Here is a 12,070-nt window from a genome sequence, read left to right on the forward strand (position 1 = left end):
ATTACTCATATTTTACACTGTCAAGAAACTCTTTACACATTTTGTTCTCTTCATCTGTTTTGCTCTGATTCTAAGAAATAACGGGGCTTTACCGTTAACTATGCCTTTAGAATCTGTCTATGCATCTCTATTTTTGTGTTTATTTTTCACTTTGTGCGAAATTTGGCTGAGTACACATATAAAAGCAATACAAATTTTGATTAATAATGCCCGGAAAGAGATTAAGCTTCGATGTTGTCCAATTGATCTTCTACAATCGGCAGTTGGGCAAATCAGTTCCAGAATTAGTGGAAATGTTTTCTGTGTCAAGAAAAACCATATACAACGTTCTCAGTCGCGCGGAAAATGAGGGAAGACTTGAGGCAAAGGGTGTGGGTGGCCGAAAAAAAAAGATATCTGATCGGGCAAGCCGCCTTATGATGCGAAAGATCAAATCAAATCCCCAAATCTCGACCAGAACGAAAATATATTTATACATTTATATATGCATATTTTCGTTAGTTTAACTTCTTTTTTCTATTTACGAAATTGAATTTTCTAGGAAAGCCAATTCGCAAGAATATTCAATCATATAATGGCAGAAAAAAAGATTCTTGCTTACTATAAAGACATAGTAAGTGATGAAATTGTGCAACTAAAAAATATTAAAGTGCACAATGTGACGACGTTTGATGTGGATGAACGGATTTTAAAAGTACCACAAAACATTGGCTTTTATCGTCAGCCCAAACCGGAAGAATATCCAATAGACTTGGCCAGGGGGTTTCCAGACATGATCTTCAGCACAGCTGATCCCAGCCATTATCAAGAGCAAAAAACGTTGCATTACATCATGACACTAAAACAAAGACCGCAATTTAATATTTGCACAACCCGTGGCGCTTTATCAGATATCGATTATGACTACAATACAGATTTGGCGGTCATCAATTTTAAGGATTGTATATATATTAAAAGTATTTATCCTGCAGAAAGCCCCTCACCACGTCAAAGTTATCAATTTGAGCTACGCAAGAATCTTTTTGTCGGTAAGTGGCGAAAGATCTCAAAATCCCAACATACATACTAACACGTGGATATACAGTCTGTCAAGAAACACATATATATATATACTATATATACACAGTAGTGGCAATCCGATACCGACAGCGTACGAATAACTTAACAAACTGAACTTAGCGGCAAATGAATTACTGCGTATATAGGCGTATCGATCGTTGACTCATTTTGGCGCATATGTTGCGATTACAGTTTGTGTGAGCGCATTCATTTTGATCGAATGCGCACTGTTAAAAGACTCATTGTCTCAATCATGCACATAATGATATCTAAGGCTGTTGCAGACAGATTATCTCTGTCTTTATACTTTACTCTAACAATTAATTAAGTGACCGCCGAACTTCAAATGGGATAACAGGCTATGATTTGTGACGTCACAAATGAACTGTAAGTTTACGTTGACAGAACTGCGTAATCTACTCAGTATTTTAACAGTTTTCTTTTTGCTCGGAATACATTTAAAAAGGGAAGTCCCATTAATATTGGCTTGTGTACATATTTATACATCGATTATTCTTAAATGACTCGGAGATGAATTTTTATACTAAAAATAACATAAAGATTAAATTTATATAAAGATATATATAAATAAATTAATAAATAAATATATATATATATATGTATGTATGTATATATGTATATGTATATACATATACGACTGATTAAAATGTATATATGTTTAGCAAAGTAAAAGTGCTCAGCTGAAAACATATTTATTAAGAAACCAAAATACGCCCGTACAGTTAGAGGTAATTAACCTAAAGGAAGTTTCCCATACAAATTTGTTTTCTTTTCAAAAAACTGGCGACTATTTGGTATTTTGGTATTTTTAACTATGTGGCAGCACCGGTCACACATTTCCAGAAAGCAGCGCAACAAATTGTTATTACCAAAGCTATTTACATGAGTTAAGCATCTATCATGTCGCGTTCCCAAGCGGCTGAAGATTCAAGAAGCAGATGTAACTACTGCCAGGCTGCCATAGAGGATGACAACTATTTGGATTGCCAGAAATGTGAGCAGAGCGTGCATATAAAGTGTTTGCCACATGCCAGCACGCCTGGAGATCTACTAGGCGATGTATTCTTCGATTTCACGTGCATCAAATGTGTGCGAAAAGAGTCTATTGCAAGTGAAGAAGGACCAAGGGAACGCTTTGTCCGACAGCGCATACCGTGGTTGTTAGTGTTGACTCTGGCGCTTTATAACTTATCACTGAAATCGAAAGGCTTGAGCCATCATGGCTATTTTCATTGGCGGACGCACATCATCAGCTTTGTAGACAAAAATTGGAACTACATTTTTGAGCCACGTGTGTGAGTAAATTCAGTTAGTAGCAGACAAAAATCAACGTATAATTGATTACTATTCCTAACAGACGTCGTCGCAAGCAATGGGCAGGTTCTGTTTCAGGCGCTTTGTCGCACAACAGCCCAGAATACTTTCAATCATGCACATAATGATATCTAAGGCTGTTGCAGACAGATTATCTCTGTCTTTATACTTTACTCTAACAATTAATTAAGTGACCGCCAAACTTCAAATGGGATAACAGGCTATGACAATGTGACGTCACAAATGAACTGTTAGTTAACGTTGCAAGTAATAAAACTGCGTAATCTTCTTAGTGTTTTAACAGTGGTTTGTTGCTCGGTATACATTGAAAATGGGAAGTCCCTAATATTGGCTTTTGTACATATTTAGAAGTCATACGTAGTTTTCTTTTGCGACTATAGATATATATATATATATATATATATATATATATATATATATATATATATATATATATATATATATATATAGATATATATATATATATATATATATATATATATATATATAGATATATATATATATATATATATATATATATATATCTAGTTCATTCATCTAGGTGTTTCATATTTATTTGTTTTCATGTATATTTGTTTAGCCCACAAAATATTTTTGCAACTTGAAACAATTACATGCACATTTTGTTCATATCTTTTAGGCATTTAGCTTTTAGTTATTTATTCATCCAAAATAAGTCATAAGTTACTATAAAAATTCCAAATATATGTAATAGTTAATATGAGTAAACGAATTTGATAATATAGGTGAGGAAAACTGGGTAGAAAGACAACAGTTGAATAATTTTGATAGTTTCCGCAAATTACTTAGGACACTCGCCTTCTGCTAACTCTCATAGTTATTTAACTAATATTATGACGCGTTATCACTTAATTGACTTAATGAATTGTCTAGTGCAATTGGTGCGTCAACTTGGGTATTGACGAAGTTGCGATCGAGACCCTCAAAGAACTTTAAGCCCGTCGCGTTCTCTATGTCTCGCACATCACATAGCAGTGTCCGCAAATCTGTGTCATCATTGAGCGCTGTATTGGGCAATACATAGGCCTCCGCATACGGTATGCTGTTGACTTCCTTTGTATCGATAATGATTATCTTGAAGAAGTGTGTGGGTATGGCAACAACGGTATTGTCCTCTGGCTGAAATTCCAAATACCAATTGTTGCTCTTCATTTCACGTGGCAAATAGATGGATCCGGTGTACACAAAAACAATATCATACTTTTCAGTCATGCTGTGTACGTAGTGCAGCAATCTCTCCCAGATGGCGGCATTGAAGCCACGATTCTGAAACGGTTTAATGTTCGACATGAAGAAAACACGTGCCGCTTCCGATTGTTGATACAAGATGCCTGGCGGCGTCGTAGTACTTGACCGATGCTTCACCGAAAGATCTCGATACTCCCGTCCAATTGCATTTGCATAGCTAGAGACGTCCACACGCTCACACATCCATTGAATGGACGAGTTACGGCGATCGAACGATGTGACAAAATTGAAAGTCTCATTTAGGCTAATCTCGTTCATGCTTGGGAATCCATACTTCATAATGGAGCCCATCTTGTGCGAGCCGTTATCGACATTAACATCGCTGCATTCATTGATCGCCTTTACTTCAAAGATATCTAGCTGAAATATAAATCTCAATTAGAACTTCCCGAAATCCGCTGCTATTAGGCACTTTACCAGTCCGTAGAGTTTGCGTCGTATAAAATACGCATGTGGATTGCGTTGTTCCAATCTCTTAATATTACGGATCACATGTTTGTGGTGGTAGTAGGCGCCTAAAGCAAAGAACGTGCCGGCTGTGGCAGCAACAATAGCCAGTTTACTACTTAACGGCATGTCCATGTCCACATTTCCACCAGCGAGTCCAGAGCTAAGAAATTTACAAACTGAAACGAAAAACAAAACTAAAATTTTTCGATTAGAATTTAAGGCGTGTTTAATAATTTCTCCAATGGAAATTTCAATTGAGAGTTGTAAAACAAAGTGATGTAGGCGCCTGTTGTATCAAAGAGTATTGACTTGATTGACTGAAATCAAATCCACAAACATTTGTCCAAGCAAGTTTGACAACAGTCCTGCAAGCAGCACGCCAATAGATCGTACTCCTGTCAATAAGAGTAAGTAAACGATCAATTCTTAATGCTAACAGGGAATATAATTTTAGTTAAGGTATCTTAGTTCGTATTAGGTGGCAATGCAGCTCTGTCAATTGCTTGACTGTTAGCATAGTTTAAAAGTTTTGAAAAACTTAGCTGATTAAAGAAAGGCAAAGTCTGAGCTCAAGCCACTAATTGGATAGGCTAACAATTTGATTAATAAGAATGATTTTTGAGAATGAACACAGTTGAGGTAAGTATATTGAATTGCCTCTAAAGAACTGCCTTACGATACTTCTCTTCATTTCTTAGTCGAATGTATTTTCCTCTTTCGGCAAAGATATTTTCTCAGCCAATTGAAGAATTCTAAAAAAAGTATTATCCAAGAATGATATAATGGTCAAACTATCTCGAACGCCATATAGAACTTGATATTCTAGTTGTATTTTATTAATAAATGTATAAAAAATATTTTTAGACTAATTAACATGAGCTAAGCCATAAAATATTTAAATATTTATTTTAAACTTTTTCAATTTTATAAGCTTCATTATTAAAATTTAAATATAAATATTTAAATATAATTCTCTGTGGAACTATACATATTTCATAGTAGTATTAAAGAAAAACAATGTTATTAAAATTTAAAAAATATACTACAATTAAGTATCATTTTTTATTTGCTCAATTTATTTTCATTTAATTGAGCAAATCAAAAGATGATATTCAAATATAATATATTTTTTATAAATTTAATAACATTATTTTTTAGAATACTAGATAAAATGCAATGAAATATGAATAGTCTTATAAGGAATTATAAAGTATCGCTCCAACAGTAGCTTTAGCCTCATTTTACTAATTCTTTATTTATATTTTTAGATGTATTTTGTTATATTTAATCTCGACATTAATTAAGCAAGTGATTTGTGCTGAAGTTGTGATTCGCTACTTGTGACCACTTGGCAAATGTTAAAAGTTTTCGTGCAACATAATTCTTTGGAGCAAGTCTTAGCCGTGGAGATATAGTGCTGCCAACACTTTTACTGTGCAGTTGCCAACTGCATTAAGTCAATCAGAAAAGTTGCAGTTACCGTAACCGGAAAATCCAAAGAGCGAAGCCTTTGTCTTGCCCTCTTCTCCTCCGCCGCCACCACGGGGAAGTTTATAATAAGCGACCAGTGCAACGGCTGAATAAACCAAAAAAGCGGCATTAAGATTTATTCGCCAAATCTCGTCGCATTTTGTTATGCTTAAAAATGTTAGTTACGGTTTTATAGTTTTAGGGTTCAAGTCCAAAACTTTTTGCGTTGCGCCCATTGTGAAAAGTTTTGCCATTGACAGCAAGAGAGAAAAGTACAAAAGGATGTAAACCAACAAAAGGCAGAGTTGGCAACTCAGGCATGTGAATGATTTGCCTATTGTTCAAATTCCAAAATATCTTATAATTTTAATAAAGTATCAGATTTTGTCGAGATCGGCTTGAGGTGTAGTATTTATATATATATATATATATATATATATATATATCTTCAGAAATATATTCGGTTCGATTTGTAAGCTTGATATGCCTCGACCATACAAGAGCACTCTAAAAGGAATATCTAAAGTCCATATACATAAGGAAGTAGTGTTATTTACGACTAGATAATCCTTTCCAATAGTTGGTTAACAACTCTAGCTGTGACCCTAAATAAGGTCACGCGCTTAACGGTTACTTTTCAATTTGAGATTTATTTTTTTTGCTTGAAATATAATTTATAGTCGAATGCTTTTAATGACAAACGACTTTTGGGTGTAAGTAAAGCCCTAAGCTCCCACTGCTGCTGCTGCTCCTGCTGCCGCCCGAATGCCAGCTTCCGACCCCTGTTTGCCCACTTGTCAGTAGCACAAAGGAGCTGCGGGCAAAAGTTTTGTGACACTCGAGCGAACAAAGTTAAGAGTAAAATGCGCAAAAGTGCAGTAAATTTTTCGGGGGTACGAAACAAAGTTATTTTAATTCGCTGAGAGGCCGCACAAGTGGGTCTACCACTTGGGCATCCAAGTGCTCAATAAGTGTGTCCTGTAAGGCCCAGCCGCGGGCTTGCCAATTAATTCCTGTAGTCTAATTGCTGTTGCTCCCCAATTCATTAGCGCGGGCGTCAAACGAACTCAGTCTTGGGCCGCATCGGCTTATTGATTGACGCCTGAAGCTTCGCTAAGCGTCGGAGGCAGTCGCTCGCCTTAACTGCTCAAATGCTCAACTGCTCAAGGGTTTTTGCGGATTTTCTAATCAACGAACCTCACGAAATTTGCATAATTGAAATGCCGCCTCACGTTTGCCAGGTGTGCCATTTCTGTGTGTGTGTTTGTGTGTGTGCGTGACCAAAGTGCTAAAAACTTGCCACGCCCACTTGGCAGCAACAACGTCCTCGACAACTCGTGTTCAGCATCTGAGCGATTGACTTGCTAAGTGCCTGAAATTTGTCGCTTCATTTGGTGTCTCATAAATAAATTATTATGCTCCGGCACCCATAATCAGGTGTCCCACAAATCTGATTTGAGCCAAGCAATTAGCCGATAACAGAGAGTCCCTGGGTGGAATTTCCTACTAATTATTTGTTACCCTCGGGCGCACAACTTGCATCAACTGGCGTCAAACTTTTGAATTTATCGTCGCATGAGTTATTACTGAGTATTTATTGCACAACTTTTTAAAAAAGTCTTAGCATATAAGATCAGGGTCAAATTACGACAAATACCTCAAAGAATAAAACCAAATTCTAAATCAAAAACCAAATTTTAAATCAAAAACCAAATTTTAAACCAAAAACCAAATTTTAAATCAAACTACTTTTGATAATAAGAGAATAATAGAATTTTTAAATTAAATTAATTGACTTACAGATTTTCTCTAGAGACAAAGAGGAGTATATTAGAATCCGTTCAGCTTATCAATGTCATCTTAAACCTTCTTTATTCGGATATAATTTAATATCTGTATTCTAATTTTATTAAAAAATTATAATTAAGAAATGTTTTCATTTGATAAATAATTGCAAAACTTATTAATCATAAAAATGATATTCAGGTCTTACAAAAAATGCGTTTGGATCTGTCTGGATATGTGTCCGACTATCGCATATAATTTTGAAGTATTATTTCTTTGGCTCCTCTAAACTGAAAAAAGCGTTTCAAATCTAGGCTATATTATATTTATAGGGCTTTTGAACAAATAAGAGTACCAAAAAAATATTAAAAAATTAATTTATATTGTGGAATACGTTTTAATATCTCTTAGAACAATAAACACAAACACAAAATAAAATAATTATGGTGGCACACAAGAGGGATCTGCATATCTATTACATATTTAATTCAAATTCACTTTAATCATAAACGAAATTCAAGTTCAACTACTAATTTAAGCACTCCCTCCCTCCCTTCCTCTCATTTAGTCTCTCTTACTCCCACATAATAACGAGATTAAATAGAACTGTTTGTAGCTATTAAATAATTAACGCCGATGTTAAATAGCCGGCGCTCTCTTCACTCGTTTCGCTGTCTGTTATCTCCAGAGCTCTGGCGCAGAGAGAGCAGACATGAAGTTCCCGATCAGTTCGAACTAGAGATCTGATCGTGAACGTGATCGTGTTGCTGTCTTGCTTCGATAGCACGATGCAAATCGAAGAAGTTGTATATGAAAAGAATATAATAAATAGAAAAGTAAATGTAGCAATACTGAAGCATTTAGATCGATTCACATTGATTAGATGGACTTACGTACGAGCGTACCTAAATACAAGCAGAGTCTAATTAACTCGGCTATTTATCTTGATCAGAAATATATATATATATATATATAAATATATATATATATATATATATATATATGTATATATATATGTATATGAATTTATTTTGTTTTTACCATGCTAAAAAATTTGTAGCATATTTTTCGTGTCTCGCAATTTGAGCTCACGTCCATCGCTAGCCGAAAGTGTTAATTCCAGTTTCGTGCGCTCGGAGCTGATCAGCCAGCCAGTCAGTTGGTCAGACGTTAGTTGAGAATACACCATTGAGCGCTACGGAGCTAAATTGGATTCTGTCTAAGTGTGTGCGTGTCTGATCTATGGGACAACGCACGAAGACGAGAGCTCGCGCATCATTTCTATAACTATTCAAGTGTTACAAACAAATAGTCATGCAATTGTTTACAATCTTAGTTGTAGCTACAGCTGCTCTTAGCGTAGTTCGTGGTGCGTATATTATATTTTGTTTATCCCTATTTATAGTTATATATATATGTCTGTAAACAATTAGCGGCACCATCGAATGAAGCTTCCCCTATAGATTTACCTGAGGAAAATCACTGCGATCACAAGCTAACCAAGTCGAATAAATATTTAGACTATCCGTTTTGGAAAAAGTTCTTCAAGCATTTGGTACCTTTTACCAGCAGCTCACGTTCCAAAATGCAATTTTTTCTATTCAAACGGGACTTTCCTGACTGCGGCCGTGAACTGTTTGTCAGCGATGATGAGACCTTGGAGCGTTCCGGTTTCGATGCACGTCATCCCACAAGGTAAGTGATGTTACATGGGATTTTCTGATAAGATATTGGGGAAAACGTTAGTAAATTGTGTATTCTGTTTGCTTGGCAGTCGTATATTAGGTGCTATACTTATGTGTAATTAGTTCTCTACGATAATTCTCATTGTAAAAATATATTTTGCCTCATTTTGGTAATAGTTTCGCTTGATGCAAAATTAAATTTCCATTAGACCAAATGAATTGTTATTAGTTAGTTTATGTTTTATTTTTATTTATATTTATTCAAATGTAAAAACTGGTTTGCTGTTTTTATCAGCACATGGTAACAGCACAATCATGGGTATATTCGTTTGGCGACTTAGCATGTTGAGAGTTAGGAAACTTTCGTTTTTATCAATTTTATAGATAAAGAGACTGACTAAGTTAGTTATTATACGTTTGTATATGAAATAAATTATAGTTTTCTTTTTAAATAAATTTAAAAGATTGATTCGATTAGTTGTTTGTGTATTTGTAATACCAAGAACCCACTGAAAATGGACGAGGCTTAGAGTAGGAGACCTGGTCAACTTACACATATATAAACATATATATATTAGAATATGTGATAATATAAAAATCTGTTCACATTCTTATTCATCATCTCGGCACGTGGTTAAAGTTAACTGTCGGACACACAAAGCTCACAGAAAGATTTTTAATAGATTTGTATTACATTGCCCCAATATAAAGGGTATGTAATAGTCGACTACTTATAAGATTGCGCATTTCATTGTATTTTTTTGCCGCTCTTTCGTGTTGTTTTGGAGCGCTTATCAATGAGTCATAAAACAGTTGCTTCGAAGTTGAGCCACTCTCAATGAAGTAAAATGTTTTATAATGTTGTGCACAAATTATTAGCATGAAAATTGAAAATTAAACATTTTAACACTAATATAAATAAGATAAGATAGGCAATACAGTCTATTTGACTGTTACAAATCATTCCCCCATATCGATTTAATTGAATTTGTATTATTTTCAGAATTATTATACACGGCTGGATGAGTCAGGGCAAGGGATCATTGAATCGGGATGTGAAGACCGCATATCTCAGCCTAACGAAGCCCCAGCCAAATGATAAAGATGACGCAATGGGTGAGCCGAAAATGAGGGCGCCCCTTTATGAGGACTTCAATATCATTGTTTGTGATTGGAGCAAAATATCGTCGAATGTTAACTACTTTGGAGTGGCCGAAATGGTTGAAGATCTGGGCTTTTTGCTGGCCGAGTTTGTGCGTTATCTTCATATGCGTGCGAGCCTACAATTCGACGATGTCTACCTCATTGGACACTCGTTGGGCGCCCAGATTGCGGGCAGCGCCGGCAAACAGATTAGCCCGCATCGCTTCAATACGATCTTTGCTCTGGATCCCGCGGGACCCGCGTTTCGGGAGCAGAGCGATGAATATCGCATAGATCCGAGCGATGCACATTATGTGGAGTCTATACATACGAGCACGGGTCTGGGCTTCGAACAGCCCGTGGGTCATGCCAGCTTCTATCCAAACTTTGGCAAAGATCAAAAGAAGTGCTATGTGTACGGCTGTTCGCATAAGCGCGCCCATGACTACTTTGCCGAGTCCATCAACAGCACTAAAGGCTTCTGGGGTATACGCTGTGAACGCTTGTCGAAAAAAACTTGGGTACTACTGGACAATGATGGGGAGTTTCGAATGGGCGGCGAACCCTCAGATCCAAAGAATGGCACCTTTTATGTCAAGACTTATGATAAAAAGCCCTATGCAATGGGCACCAGGCAAGCGCTGGCGGAGGCCTCCGCGGAGCCAGAGAGAATCACTGAGGTTTACTATTGAGTGAAGACACATTATTGAGATATATGCTAAAGCTAAGCTAACTCTGAAATATTGTTAAGAACCTTTTTTGGATTAGTATTTGCTCGAAATATTTTGAAACTTGTTCTTATCTAAAAATATTTCATTTATTAGCTCTAAGTATATATAAAAGTTTATTTCAATAATAGAAAATAAGATTCTGTACTCTAATTGAGTCTGCCGGACTCCGAGATAAGCGAAATCTTGCGCTGTTTCGAGCTGTAATTTTAAAAACCAATTGAAGTCTTTGATATTGATCAGTGTAAGGAAATGTGCCGATTGTCGAATACAAATAGTTATCGATACTGTTAACCATATTACATCGCTGCATTTATATGGAGCGAAAACTAACTTCAACATTCACTTACTTAAATAGAACTGAAATCAACACAGCTTTTATTAGTAATTCAAACTTTTCAGAAACTTGTAAAATACTTAATTTAAAAAATATAAAATGTTCTATATATTGTTATGCATCTGGTTGCTAAAAATGCTGTTGACATCGAGGGCATTCCCACTACCCAATTGGGATCCAAGCTATCTCGATGACGACATGGATTTTCCGGATATACTTAATGAAGAGGACTACGAGATGATGCTGAAACGCAGTATTAAATATCGTTATCCCTTTATGTACAACCCAATTCCAGCATATCAAGTCGTGTAAAAACTTTCATTAAAACTAACACACAATATGTGTGTGTTGGCCAAAATTGTTGCAGTTCTGCAAAGTTGTTAATGTATTTTATGCTGCTTAATTAGTTGACACTTAAATAATTCATACGCCACATGTGACCGAGCAAGCTAGACCCGGAGTCAGAGCAGGCGCCCGGGTGCAGGACCAGGAGCAGGAGTGTATCTCTTTCTCTCAATCTCAATTGCCCATCCAAAACATAATTTTCATTTAATTTAAGTTATATCGCATTCATATCAAGGTAACATATGAAAATTGGAAGAACTCGAGCTGTTTGTATAGCAGAGTTTACAAGAAAGTATATTTAAGCTGATGCCTATGATATTTGATACTATCTGGAATACATATGGACAGGACTGTCAAGGAGTGATCTTCAATAAGAACTTTATATGAAAAAAGAAAGTTACAGTTAAATTTCTTTATATCAGTTATATAATTTTCAAATTAAC

The 12,070-nt window shown here is 35.7% G+C and overlaps 2 protein-coding genes across 2 annotated transcripts; one reads left to right on the forward strand and one right to left on the reverse strand.

Moving 5' to 3' along the window:
• Nucleotides 1-3,139: 3,139 nt before the first annotated feature.
• Nucleotides 3,140-4,409, reverse strand: LOC111595508 (nuclease C1). Its single transcript, XM_023309282.2, has 2 exons — nucleotides 4,102-4,409; nucleotides 3,140-4,044 (listed from the first exon to the last, which is right to left on the reverse strand). The coding sequence occupies exons 1-2, from the start codon at nucleotides 4,264-4,266 to the stop codon at nucleotides 3,268-3,270; spliced, it is 942 nt and encodes a 313-aa protein (XP_023165050.1). The 5' UTR covers nucleotides 4,267-4,409; the 3' UTR covers nucleotides 3,140-3,267.
• A 4,150-nt stretch (nucleotides 4,410-8,559) lies between these two features.
• On the forward strand, nucleotides 8,560-10,933 carry LOC111595439 (phospholipase A1 2). Its single transcript, XM_023309164.2, has 3 exons — nucleotides 8,560-8,758; nucleotides 8,823-9,084; nucleotides 10,078-10,933. Exons 1-3 carry the CDS (start codon nucleotides 8,704-8,706, stop codon nucleotides 10,907-10,909), a joined length of 1,149 nt encoding a protein of 382 aa, XP_023164932.2. The 5' UTR covers nucleotides 8,560-8,703; the 3' UTR covers nucleotides 10,910-10,933.
• The last annotated feature ends 1,137 nt before the right edge of the window (nucleotides 10,934-12,070 follow it).

The sequence above is a fragment of the Drosophila hydei genome, unplaced genomic scaffold, assembly GCF_003285905.1.
Source record: "Drosophila hydei strain 15085-1641.00,03,60 unplaced genomic scaffold, DhydRS2 tig00008114-arrow-pilon, whole genome shotgun sequence".
Lineage (NCBI taxonomy): Eukaryota > Metazoa > Arthropoda > Insecta > Diptera > Drosophilidae > Drosophila > Drosophila hydei.